This window comes from Argopecten irradians, chromosome 4, assembly GCF_041381155.1.
Source record: "Argopecten irradians isolate NY chromosome 4, Ai_NY, whole genome shotgun sequence".
NCBI classification, from domain to species: Eukaryota; Metazoa; Mollusca; class Bivalvia; order Pectinida; family Pectinidae; genus Argopecten; species Argopecten irradians.
Genome location: NC_091137.1, coordinates 27,054,590 through 27,070,038, shown reverse-complemented (window position 1 = coordinate 27,070,038; position 15,449 = coordinate 27,054,590). Strand labels below are relative to the sequence as shown.

At 33.3% G+C, this 15,449-nt stretch overlaps 1 protein-coding gene across 1 annotated transcript in view; it reads right to left on the bottom strand.

Annotated features, from left to right (window-relative positions):
- Nucleotides 1-226: 226 nt before the first annotated feature.
- Nucleotides 227-15,449, bottom strand: part of LOC138321135 (transforming growth factor beta receptor type 3-like) — an 83,740-nt gene continuing 68,517 nt past the window's right edge. The window contains exons 16-17 of the mRNA XM_069264577.1: nt 14,498-14,683; nt 227-10,915 (exon numbers count right to left, since the gene is read on the bottom strand). Of these exons, the coding sequence (XP_069120678.1) occupies nt 10,818-10,915; nt 14,498-14,683 (284 nt within the window). The 3' untranslated portion in view covers nt 227-10,817. The remainder of the gene's footprint in view (nt 10,916-14,497; nt 14,684-15,449) is intronic.

Sequence of the window (15,449 nt, the reverse complement as noted above, 5' to 3'; positions counted from 1 at the left end):
CAATATTGGTAGGCTAAGCAACGATTGAGTTCAACGGTTGTTTTGTTTTCATGATCCCAAAACTAAACATTTTTCTGCCAGGTAATCTCTATTAATGATGGTATATTTAAAAGAGCTACGCCATTGGACATATTAGCGGTGTTATGTTTGACAATTAAGCCACATGAAATCTGTTCTCTGTTATACTTACAAGCGGAAATCGGTAAATAAACGTATCTTTAAAACGAACAACAACAGCTCTTTTTTTTTAATCTTTATTCAATTTTAGCTTATAAAGATACATGAATGTAAACATTCACATGATTCAATTTCAACATAGAATCAGTATGAGAGACGAGACAACAGATCTTTATACAAGATATGGTGACTGGTGAAATATTTAAAAACATATTGTGATTGGTGATGGGTGGTGAAATAGGAATGAAATTGGTGCAACTCTGTCCCATGTTCTATTCTTATGATTAACAAACTACAACCAAAACCTGGGAGTTATACCTGATGTCCAACAATATAATGATATCCATTGAATTGGGTAATGAATACTCTTCATACAAAATATATAAGATCTCGACAAGACACTGAGTATGTTCTTTGGCTACATGATGCCAAATCAGAACATTGGACAAAGCTGACTCACTGGGAAAATTATCAAATGTTATGTATGTCTATCTGTGTTGATTTGGTATGTGTTAAGTGAGTGTCCGTGTGTATTTTATATGTGTTTTAGTAAGTTAGTCAGGCTTGAAACACATGTTTAGTGAGCTAACCAGACTAAAATGTGTTCAGTAAGCTAGAAAGTGATGTAAACGTCTGTATTTAGTGAGCTAGCATAAATGTCCTGGTTTTGTGATGAGCTGTTTAAATGTTGAATGAATAAGAATTGATGTAAACAGACGAGATAACAATATGATGTAAAACAGGCTTTGTTTAGAAAAGTACATACATCAAACTAAATGTGAAAACAATGTATTGACAATAGGATGATAGTAGTAAACCACAGTTGTATATAAACACACTCATACAAAACTATTTAAAAGACAGTCTTGTATAATTTCTTATTTATAGACAGTCTCTTGCAAAGTGTTTACAGGTAGTATCAAGCAAAACAGTCCATACACAATATCCTTCAAGAATGTTTATCAATTGTTTCATTGAAACTCTCTCTAAACCTACCATTGCAAAATTGTTGTGCACTACCATGCGCAAAACTGTCTATAGACACCGGCATATATTTATCAGATAAAATATAGAAGTATTAACCCGTATAAAAATGTATCCTAGTATGGCCCAGCGGTATGGATTCCACCGATACATACCTACATATGAACATTGAACTTGTATACAATTGATTGAAAGGTATATTGTGATTAAATTTACATATACCTATTAACAGAACGAAGGAAAAGCTCAAGATTTCTTATTTATATAAATGAACTGCTTTCCCCAGCTTCCCTTATACATTTTCATAAGTATTAACGATTTTTTTTTCAATGCTTTCATGAAATTATTCAAAAGCAGCACAAAAAAAGAAGAATATCACAGCTTGCATTTGACAAAAACTCATTTAAAACATATGAAGCAGAGAGTCTGGTTTCAAAATAATGGAATCAATAAAGCGAGAGGTCTGATTTTGAAGAGGTTTCAACTCATCATAATACTTATGGCACATTTTATGCAAGAAAAACTACTTATTCAAATGTCAAATGTGCAAAACACTTCCAAACCCAAAATAGGACTAAAAATGAAAGTGTAGAGTGTGGGGTTAGCTCGTCTTAGGTACAAAGTACGCCAATTCTCCTGCACATTTTTAATGTAAATGGCCCAAATTAAGATCCTGTCTGAATAGAGTTATCTAATCTTAGAACATGTAGCAAAGTACACAAGGGCAGATAAGTCACAAGGGTAGATAATTCAAATTTTGAACCAGTAACAAATACAATTATATCAAGGATAATTTTCCTGAATGTTCAGATCTATAGTCAAATATAAAACAATATGCAGTGTAAGATAGCACACATAAGAAAACATACAAGGATCTTTAAACCTAAAACTGATGGTTAACAAACAGTGGAGTAAGATGATCCCCACAATCAGATTGATAATCCCAGAGAAAAAGGGTTTGGCAATGAAAGGGATAAAAGCAAGACATTAAGAAATTTAATGAAAATGTTAATCAAAATTTAGAGACAAAAACAATTGCAGATTTACTGCAAAAGTAAGCCAACCTAATGAGCTTTAGAATGAGGTATATAGAACAGCGTCTGCGTATAACCTAATTTACTGGCCAATTATATAAATAATGATTTTTTTCCAAACGAGATTGCATAATAAATGGTAAAGAGAGCAGTTCAGCTTCATAGTTTTGACATAATGTGTCTGTATTCTAATATAGTTTAATGATTTGGATTGTAGGGAAAAAAGACATGACACAAATAATATATAAAGAAACAAATAAACAGTAATGAAATCATTGTCATCTTGGCCAAGTGGAGAATGAGAATAAAACAGGTGTGATCATATGACCTTGACCTTGATCACATGATGTAACAGAATGGTTCCTATTGGTGAACAGTTGATTGATGTATGATAATAACGTGTGATGTATAACATAAGTTGATCAATACATCATCTGCATGCAAAATACAGTATAAACATTGTAAAATACATATACATCATAATATACATTATGTACAGGATACACTATTATATCTCAAAATGATATAGATGTTAAGCTAAAACCAACAACAGTCAACGAAAATGACGGCAGAGCTTGCTAGCAGTATCCACATTACCATGATGCTTTTAGAGAGAAATTTACCTGATCGCCATGGATCTATACACAACACAGAAACTAACATGTCAAAGGTCGATTTTGCTACATCACAGGTGGTACTTCAGTTAACAAATGATATACACTGTATTCACGGCAATACATATAACTTTTCAATGTTCATGTTCACATTTCTCAGTATTTGTGTCATAACAAATCATATGCCTCAAAGTTGTAAGCACCTGTAGTTAATAAACCCCCGGTAATACACTCATTTAGATGAAATAAGGTTTTGATTTCTAGTATAACTGTTACCTTTACCCAAAGTGTATTTGAGTGTGGATGCTGCAGACAAGCTCTCTTAGAAGATATGTCAAATATCAAACAAAAAGTCTTCCCTCTTATCCTAATGGAATTTTGAAATTAATTTATTTTATAAATTTTTTTAACTATCACTTGATTTTTAATAAATTTTATTAAGCCGTGAATCCAAACATGATAACATGTATTTCTTTATATCCACAGTTAAGTCTTGTTTAATATTTGACAATATCTATCAAGCAAAATCACTGTTTTGAAAAAAAATATACTTATTTATTAAAATTAAACACATGGACATCCAAAAACATGTTTCAAATTGAGGTAGGAGGCACCATATACAAGGTAAGTAAACAATAACATGGCCAAATCACAACGGTCAGCTCCACAATGTTAGCACACGAAAAACACAAAATAATCACTCACTGAAGCGTCATTTCACTCCAAGTAATTTCAGTTTAAAATGCTGCTTACCTAATGATTTTAACTATATACATAATATTTTAACAATATACAACCATCTTAAAAAGTGTTTCACTTAAGATATTCCCCTGTAATACCACTCATTAAACCATTTTGTAGTCACTTCAAGTTTTTAAAAAAAGTTACAATACAAATGTGTCACAATGAATGGGGTCCTGCATACGAGGCCCGTATTGAAAGAAAACCTCAAGGGAAATAACTCTAATTACAACAGTATATCAATATCATATGTAGGTGAAAAAATTCACTTTCAACAATCAGTTACCGGTAATCATTCATGAATTTAACAATACAAATAAATCTCAACGCCACAGACTTGCGACTTTAAGCAAAGCTGCAAGATATATATTTATAAGAACACACATTGCAAGGCTTCCAGTTAGGTAGGGTCCTATCCAGGTAGAATAAGATAAGGTTATAATATGTAATAAGGTCAATACTCACTCAGCCATGAATCAAACCAACACATCTTTTGAACAGAACAGTACAATAACAAGAGGCAATGGCTAGAATTCCCCTAACCTTATTATTGAAACAGAATATCTATGAACAAAAAAATGAATTTGTGACAATGCTTGAACACTTCAATCATATAAAACTTTACATAGTTTTACATGGTGAAGGATTCAGCTACAGATTTAACACACAAGGTTTTATTGTTACAGTCCAGGGAACTGTCTGATTTTCACATAGCCATTCACAATATCAATTAATTGCCATGCAAACATTTAGAATCAATTAAATAAAAGAAAATATACTTTTTGATCCAGAGTTAAAATATTGAGGTAAAACATATTAAATTCTCAAGAATTTTGGAAAACAAAACTTGAAATCTTGTCATGGTCAATATTAGACAGGAAATAAATTTTAATTTGAAGATGTGAGATTTAAGAATGTATATCTAATCCATGACATATAACATCAAAGTTAGATGGGAGTAGGGATGGGAGGGGCAAATATTGAAACAGAGGACAAAGAATCCTAATACAATGTATGTGTTTTATCATTGAACCTCGCACTTAACCTGAAATCACAGGTGTACCAGTTTCAATCAGACTCTGTAGAGAATTTCTACATTAATACTAAAAAAAGTTCTATCATGTAACAAATATTACTATCATAACACTAACATGACCTTAACATCAAGTGAAAGGCAACTATAACACTGTGTAATAGTTGATCCAAAATTTGGCAAAATGGTTTGGTTTTGCTTAGAAAAAGGGAGTTGCTGACCAAGAATTAACAAAGTCATAAAGCACAACAATACAAAACCACCGGGAAATACATATTCATCATTCATACAGCAGCCAAATAGATTCATTAAAAAACCACATCAATTCATGGATAGAGAAAGAAACCAACAGTCAGTGGATTCATACAGAAATCAAGTCAGTGGATTCATACAGAAACCAACAGTCAGTGGATTCATACAGAAACCAAGTCAGTAGATTCATACAGAAACCAAATCAGTAGATTCATACAGAAAACAAGTCGGTGAATTCATACAGAAACCAAGTCAATGATTTAACAGTCAATTGATTTTTATAGAACAAAGTCCATGAATCAATAGACACCAAGTCAGTGGATTCCTAATTCAACTGTCAATTGATTTTTACTGAACCAAGTCCACGAATCAATAGACACCAAGTCAGTGGATTCCTAATTCAACTGTCAATTGATTTTTACTGAACGAAGTCCACGAATCAATAGACACCAAGTCAGTGGATTCCTAATTCAACTGTCAATTGATTTTTACTGAACCAAGTCCACGAATCAAAAGACACCAAGTCAGTGGATTCCTAATTCAACTGTCAATTGATTTTTACTGAACCAAGTCCACGAATCAATAGACACCAAGTCAGTGGATTCCTAATTCAACTGTCAATTGATTTTTATAGAACCAAGTCCACGAATCAATAGACACCAAGTCAGTGGATTCCTAATTCAACTGTCAATTGATTTTTACAGAAATAAATCCAAATAATCAATAGACACCAAGTCATTGGAATCACACAGAAACATGGTCAGTGGTCTCATACAGAAACCAACAATCTATTGATTGCAAAAATCACCAGTCTGCTGGATTGTACTCACTCACTAATTTCACTTTACAAAAGGCACTTATTTAAGAAAAGCAGATACATACCTATTATTCATGAACTAAAATAATCAGAAAGAAATTTTGTGAAACAGTTTTGAGAAATTCAGTGAAAATCAGCTACAGATCTTTCCCTTTTAGAAATAAATATTGAGATTTCATTTTATCACAGACTTCCTACATATAAACAAATTACTGGTATGTAAAATTATTAAATTAACATCAAGAATTTGTCCTGTGTTTTTTTTTGTCAAAGTTACATCAAAGAGTTTTAATGGTATATCTATAACAGAGTTTAAGTAGTGCTGATCCTCTCACACTCTTCCATCAAGCTCACTCACATCATTTTCCTCCAAGTCTCTAACATCAGAGAGATAAACACTGTATGAAGACAATGGGTCTCACTGTGTTCTTAAATAGTAGATTTCATCATTGATAATAAAAAACATTGATGCTAATCATGTTTAAATGATTTTGGATGACTATTATGAGAAATTTAACATGGCATAAAAAATCTATACATTGTGAAAAAAAAATCTTTTTAATTCAGGAGATTTAGGAGTTTCCTAAATATAATTTTTTTTCAAATTGTAAAAACAAAATCTGATTATGTAACCTGAATGGCTTCTGACCATACCCGTAAAACACTAACCAAGTTGTGTGTAACCTTCATTGGTAAGTCATTGAGCTTTTTGGATGGCACGATTATATATATCAATGTCAGTACCCATGTTCAGTGCATAATTTGTTAACTGTACAGATTCCTGATTACATTTTCCTTATGTCCAATAAAGCAGAACAAATATTAACACAAAGTAATAAATCTGAAGCCAAATTTACACCACACAACTATACCAAACTCTGGTTTCTCATGTTTCAGAATATAAGTATGAATATAAAAATTCAACTGTGCAAGAAAAATCCTCAGAAAAAGGTTCTACAGTTATGTAAAATAGCCAAAATTAAAACCACTAACCTGAACAGATCATTGTTTTAAACTGCCTAGATATCTTAATTCATTTTCAAAAGCAACACAAGATGAACCATTTTAATGTAACTGCCATAGATTAGGAGATTTTAAAAGGATAAAGTTGATTCAAAGTAATGAAAACAAAAGTTTTGAAAACAAAGCATTAAAACAGACCCCTATAAAGAATAACAAAGCACTGTTTCAGTCATTTTCACTATGCTAATATGTATCAAGTTCAAAATGATTTAAGTAAAAATAATTGGCTTCTCAATAGCATAAGCATTTATCTGTTATTTCCAAAAAAAAAACAAAAAAACAATAGTTCAAATAAAAAATGTAAGATTACAAGTCATTAACAAATTAATTAAGTTAAGATGGCATGTATAAACCAATAAAAAGGGGATTTTGACATTTTTAAAAGAAAGACTTCATTTAATATGAGAATAAGTTAAAAGTAACACTATAAAACCACTAAACCAATACCTATAGAGTAAGTAAAAGCTGGTGGATTCAATCTCTACAAAATTATCCTTATGAAGCAATCTAGAATTCTTCTTCTCATTGTAAAGTTTTATACACATCATGTAAACATGAATAATTTTTTTTCAGATCTCAGATAATAAATTATATAAACTTATTAATAATAACTGTTTACACCATAAGCATGTATACAGCAGGTGGATTTGTGGATTACAGTACTTACATTGTAAGCTTTACAGCTTAGCAAATGTCAGCATTTGATAATTCTTTTTACTTATCTTTTAACTTGAAAAAACAATGTTGCTTTCTTTAATATTGCTACACTAAGTATTCAAAAAGAGACAAACAAATCAGACTTACAGTTAAAATATTGTACTTTCCAGGGAAAAACTGACAGTGACAACCATACTAACAGGATCTGTTACATTTGTAGCCATAGCAACAAAGTCTGTTATTAGGAGAAACAAGACTTGTCAAGGCAGTAAACAAAAGGAAGATGTACTTTCCTAGTGGTTACCATGACAACAAGAAATCTCACAGTGGTAACCATGTCAAAGTGGTTACCTTGGTAACAATATTGGTTGCAATGGAAACCATGACAACAAGAGCTTGTCACACTGGTAACCATTGAAACCAATAGACCTTTCTCAAATTATATGCATGCCTGACATTCCTAATTCAGATCGAGGCTTAGTGAGCACGGGCACCGTAGCAACGTATATACAATTAATGCAACATATCTTACAAAACAAACCACATGTCCGTTCAATATCATGAAAATAGGTTTAATTGCTCATTTTCATCTAATTTTAGTGTAAAAGAAGTTTGATTATCAACATAGGCAGAGAAAAGGGTGCATAATGTTGAAGATCAATGTAGATTTATCTGTGTAACATTACATTACAGTATATTTTCACCATCAGTTATTTATCTGTTTACATGTGTAGTTTGTTTCCACACATTTAAGCACAAGAGTGGAGAATTCCCATACATGTGTTTTACATAAATGGAACAAATATATAATTAAGTGTTTAGTTCTTGACCGTAATTTTCTAAGTGAATGTGCCGGTTGATATATACATGCATAACCTTTTGATAAAAATGAAACAACACTTTTTGTGCATTAATTATCACTCAATATATCAAGTACAACGTACTTTTATTTTGTGATATATAAAAATGAGGAAATTAGGACAACACATATATGCAGGGAAGCCTATCTAAACCCAAAAAATCCAATGAGAAAATGGGCTTTGTAGCCAAATGGTCACAACAAAAGGTCATGTAATGTAAAATTGACCATTTTGTTTGCGCCATAAAGAAATTGGTCTTATTAAAGAAGATGGTCGTTATACAGAGATAGTCATTAAGGAATGCTTTACTCTAATTACAAATATCATTTGTTTGCAATATTGTGAGCATAATTGGTGTTTGTGATTGTTAACATGTCATAGACAAATGGTGATTATTGGAGTAAATAAGGATTGGTAAAGGGGACAGCCAGAGCTAGGTGAAATTTGTAATAACAACTTAATTTATGTATACCTTAATAGGGAAATTAATGGCAAAATGTGATCAGAGGGGACAGCTGTTAAATATAAACAGACTGGGACCCAAATACTGGCCTAAAGGGAATATGGGGAAGGCAACTTGAGACTCTGATAATGAAGGTTAGGAATGGTATTTATGTTATTTAATTGTTTGGTTCATGTCCCTTGTTTATTTGGCACCATACATGTATAATATATAGCCTTATTCCAGTTTAAGCAACGAGTACCAATACTGTAATTTAGCTTGGCCTCAATAAAGGAAATCATTGACATGAATACCTGCATTTTCTTTCTTATTGTCTCTGGGATATTTTATACATATGTTTATGCCATAATTCAGTGACTGATGCATCAAATTGATTCATGGACCCCTATGGGAATATAATGTGAACTTAGATTTGTTTTTTTCCATCTAATGATAAGGTAAGTAAAATAATTACAACACATTATACTATTACTGCACATGTATTACTACCACCGCTATGCTCACTAAGCCTCGTTTTAGTTCAAAGATGAATATTCATGAGCTAATATTAAGAAAGGTCTATATAATAAGACCTGTGAGGCTGTCAGAGAAAACAGATTGTAGTATACTAGATAACACACCAGTAACAAAAATAGCATTTAGCATAACAAAATAGCACTTATGTCTGTTTATCTTTTCTTACCTAATATAGCACTTTTCTTGAAAACATTTGATAATTTAGTTGGCTTTATCTTTGAATCACTTCATGCACTAAAATTAATAATGATAAAACAATAATTAATCCTTTACATCCACCTTCTAAAAAATTATTTATCAAAACTGTCGTCTTCAAATTTGTATTAATGCAGTTTCACAACATAAATCTTAGTCAGTCAGAAGCTTGTGCATCAAATCCCTGTCACCTTCATGCTTGCACCTAAAATTGACCCTGAATTCTTCTTGTAAGCACGGAGCATATGTGACCATGCAGTTGCGTTTTAAATGAATTAAACAATCGCTAACAGCAAAACAAATATAACAACATGTAGCCTTTTTGACAAACACAAAATCTTGAAAACTACAAAGCACCAATATGTTGCATTAATCTAAGAGAAAAGTACACCATTACCAAATATGTAGGTAAGGTGAGTGAGGTAAGGAGTTTATACAATAAATACCCGTTCTATTTCTACACATCCCTATCTGTATGGTCCGATTACCTTGTTAAATCTGCTGACACAAGATCACCTAAACCACATAACAGACAAAACCTATGTGGTTGTTTAGTATTTCAAAATGGTTGAGGGCCAATAACATCTTGTTGCAACAAGAACATTTTCTTAAAAAAACAAAATGAAACTTTCCTCTAATTTTTTTTTAATATACTTGGATTTTGACATTTAAAGACTTCCTGCTTTCTATATGTTGCAAATACAACTTTTGTATATACTGCATAAAACTTACAAAATTTTAAACCAAACTGTTTTTAAGCTTAAATGAAATTGTAAAACTAAAAATACAAGAAAATTTGTTATTTTGTTTTTTGTCAGTTTTTTTGAAAACAGGAACAGAGTCAATTGTTTCAGACAAAATATCAACACTCTGAATGACATGTTATTCTCACAAGTTGCATGTAATTCATGAAATCGTAATTTATTTATGATATCTTTCAGTTTATGTTCTGTTAATTGGCATAAAATGTTTTCCAGGATTCTAGCACTCACTTCTTTTGACAAATAAAGACAGAAACAACAACAACAAAACCCTGAAAATCTCAGCACGCTTAAATAAGTAGATACAGTGTGTATATAAAATAAAATAGATGGTAGTTTCATAACTTGGCTATTACAATATTGCAAATATCCTACTAATAATGTATCAAATAATGATGCAGAACTAGGACCTTGGAGTCTGTCTACACCAACAAGATATGCATAACTTAATCAAAAAAACAAAATCATAATTGAAAAAAAAGAAACAATAATATAACTGAGACAGACTCAGTGAAAGATTGACCACACCTAGATAACAAACGTTCTGACCATATAGTGATCAGAGCACATCTAGGCTACCCGTTTTACCGTAAAATTGATTTGTTTTGACTGTAACCATCAGTTGGCCAGAGATTGGACATACAAAGGCCAGCAGTTATTTAGTCATGTTTCTCTGACCATGACCGGTCACTATGAATTGATGGTGATCGGGGCTGTAGACATTGGTGTCGATTCCCCACTCCCTGACAACACTCCGCCTCGAGAGGCAACTGCATGCTTAATAGGACCTAAAAATAGACACGTAAGGTAGGTCACACCAGAAACTTATATGTGATTAGAATATGATACAAGAGATCCCAGAGGGATCTTGGCGTCCACCAAAGAATGATCTATGTCTGACAATGGAAAGAGGGATCTTTTCCTGCTTTTCAAACTTTTTCAAACACACGACATATTAAATTTGAGACAGATCGCTATAGTACTTTCTAAGAAATAGTGGTAACAAACTTCAACAATGAAATCTAAGATGGCGGCCGGTTGGCCATCTTGTTTACCGATCAGTCCCGAAAGGCATTATGTATCAGTCCTAAAAGGTACTATGCACAAATAGGGTACAAGGGGAACCTACATATAAAATTTGAGAAAGATCCCTTCCGTACTTTCTGAGAATTAGCGGTAACAAACTGTAACAATCAAAATCCAATATGGCCGTCGGTCGGCCATCTTGTTTACCGATCGGTCCCAAATAATAATATGCACAACTAGGGTCCTTGGGGAACCTTCATATGAAATTTGTGAACGATACCTTCAGTACTTTTTGAGTAATAGCGGTAACAAACTTTAACTATCAAAATCCAAGATGGCCACCTGTCGGCCATCTTGTTCACCAATCGATCCCAAAATGCAATATGCACAACTAGGGTCCTAGGGGAACCTATATATGAAATTTGAGAAAGATCTCTTCAAGCACTTTTTGAGAAATAGCGGTTACAAACTTTAACTATCAAAATCCAAGATGGCCACCTGTCGGCCATCTTGTTCACCAATCGATCCCAAAATGCAATATGCACAACTAGGGTCCTAGGGGAACCACATATATGAAATTTGAGAAAGATCCCTTCAGCACTTTTTGAGAAATAGCGGTAACAAACTTTAACTATCAAAATCCAAGATGGCCGCCTGTCGGCCATCTTGTTCACCAATCGATACCAAAATGCAATATGCACAACAAGGATCCTAGGGGAACCTACATATGAAATTTGAGAAAGATCCCTTCAGTACTTTCTGAGAATTAGCGGTAACAAACTGTAACAATCAAAATCCAATATGGCCGTCGGTTGGCCATCTTGTTTACCGATCGGTCCCAAAAAATAATATGCACAACTAGGGTCCTTGGGGAACCTTCATATGAAATTTGTGAATGATACCTATAGTACTTTTTGAGTAATAGCGGTAACAAACTTTAACTATCAAAATCCAAGATGGCCACCTGTCGGCCATCTTGTTCACCAATCGATCCTAAAATGCAATATGCACAACTAGGGTCCTAGGGGAACCTGTATATGAAATTTGAGAAAGATCTCTTAAGCACTTTTTGAGAAATAGCGGTTACAAACTTTAACTAGCAAAATCCAAGATGGCCACCTGTCGGCCATCTTGTTCACCAATCGATCCCAAAATGCAATATGCACAACTAGGGTCCTAGGGGAACCTGTATATGAAATTTGAGAAAGATCTCTTGAGCACTTTTTGAGAAATAGCGGTTACAAACTTTAACTAGCAAAATCCAAGATGGCCACCTGTCGGCCATCTTGTTCACCAATCGGTTCCAAAATGCAAAATGCACAACAAGGATCCTAGGGGAACCTACATATAAAATTTGAGAAAGATCCCTTCAGTACTTTCTGAGAAATAGCGGTAACAAACTTTAACTATCAAAATCCAAGATGGCCGCCTGTCGGCCATCTTGTTGACCGATCGGTTCCAAAATGCAAAATGCACCTATATATATATGTTACCTATCCGTATATGTTATACCTATCCATTTATGCTGTTACCTACCTGTATGTGTATGTTACCTACCTACCTGTATATATATTTTGTTACCTACCCATATGTGTATGTTACCCTACCCATATGTGTATGTTACCTACCCATATGTGTATGTTACCTAATACCTATCGATATGTATATGTTACCTACCCATTGTATGTGTATGTTACCTACCTGTATGTGTATGTTACCTACCCATATATGTATGTTACCTACCCATATGTGTATGTTACCTACCGATATGTGTATGTTACCTACCCATATGTGTATGTTACCTACCTGTATGTGTATGTTACCTACCCATATATGTATGTTACCTACCTGAGTATGTATGTATGTTACCTACCATATATGTATGTTACCTACCCATATGTGTATGTTACCTACCTGTATGTGTATGTTACCGATACCCACCATATGATGATGTAATGTTTTACCTACCCATATGTGTATGTTACCTATCCAATGTGTATGTTACCTACCCATATTGTGTATGTTACCTACCCGTAAGGTATAATATTACCAAATGTATGTATTACCTACCCATATGTGTATGTTACCTATCCATATGTGTATACCTACCATATGTGTATGTTACCTACCTGTATGTGTATGTTACCTACATATGTGTATGTTAAACCATATGTGTATGTTACCTACCCATTTATGTGTATGTTACCTACCTGTGATATGTGTATGTTACCTACCCATATGTGTATGTTACCTACCCATATGTGTATGTTACCTACCCATATGTGTATGTTACCTACCTGTATGTGTATGTTACCTACCTGTATGTGTATGTTACCTACCCATATGTGTATGTTACCTACCCATATGTGTATGTTACCTACCCATATGTGTATGTTACCTACCTGTATGTGTATGTTACCTACCCATATGTGTATGTTACCTACCTGTATGTGTATGTTACCTACCCATATGTGTATGTTACCTACCTGTATGTGTATGTTACCTACCCATATTTGTATGTTACCTACCCGTATATGTATGTTACCTACCTGTATGTGTATGTTACCTACCCATATGTGTATGTTACCTACCCATTGTATGTTACCTACCTGTATGTTATGTTACCTACCTGTATGTTGTTACCTATATGTGTATGTTACCTACCAATATGTGTATGTTACCTATCTGTATATGTATGTTACCTACCAATATATGTATGTTACCTACCCATATGTGTATGTTACCTACCCATATTTTTATGTTACCTACCTGTATGTGTATCTTACCTACCCATATGTGTATGTTACCTACCCGTAAGTGTTTGTTACCTACCCGTATATGTATGTTACCTACCTGTATGTGTATGTTACCTACCCATATTTGTATGTTACCTACCCGTATGTGTTTGTTACCTACCCATATATGTATGTTACCTACCTGTATGTTACTATGTTACCTACTCATGTGTATGTTACCTACTCATATGTGTATGTAAGTGTATGTTACTACTCATATGTGTATGTTACCTTACCTGTATGTGTATGTTACCTACCCATATTTGTATGTTACCTACCCGTATGTGTATGTTACCTACCCGTATGTGTATGTTACCTACCTGTATGTGTATGTTACCTACTCATATGTGTATGTTACCTACTCATATGTGTATGTTACCTACTCATATGTGTATGTTACCTACTCATATGTGTATGTTACCTACTCATATGTGTATGTTACCTACTCATATGTGTATGTTACCTACTCATATGTGTATGTTACCTACTCATGTGTATGTTACCTACCCGTATGTGTATGTTACCTACCCATATGTGTATGTTACCTACCCGTATGTGTATGAATGAACCACAATGCTGCCATCAGTAGAACTCCAATGATAAATGCTGCAAATGCGATGCCAACAACTGTTCCAGAATCCAGACCTTTAATGACCAAGGTTTCAGCATGGTCAGAATTGTGTTGACCGTTGGACTGGTGTTGATGATTGCCCTTATCAGCTTGAGGGACCACACCTGTGAGACAGGTAATATAATATCATTAACACACCTGTGAGACAGGTAATATAATATCATTAACACACCTGTTAGACAGGTAATATAATATCATTAACACACCTGTGAGACAGGTAATATAATATCATTAACACACCTGTTAAATAGGTAATATAATATTAACACACCTGTTTGACAAGTAATATAATATCATTAACACACCAGTTAGACAGGTAATATAATATTATCAACACATCTGTCAGACAGGTAATATAATATTAACACACCTGTTAGACAGCTAATATATCATTAACACATCTCTTAGACAGGTAATATAATATCATTAACACACCTGTTAGAAAGGTAATATAATATTATTAACACACCTGTAAGGCAGGTAATATAATATTAACACACCTGTTTGAAAGGTAATATAATATTAACACACCTGTTTGACAAGTAATATAATATCATTAACACACCAGTTAGACAGGTAATATAATATTATCAACACACCTGTCAGACAGGTAATATAATATCAAAAACACCTGTTAGACAAATAATATATCATTAACACACATGTTAGACAGGTAATACAATATCATAACACACCATTAGACAGGTAATATCAATATATTTAACACACCTGTTAGACAGGTAATATAATATGATATTTAATAGTAGCCTAATTGACCTTTTTGACCTCGCATCTATTGCCGTTTAAGGCCCCGGGGGTCAGCCCTATCATTTGTACAATTTCAAATCCCAACCCTATAAGGATGCTACC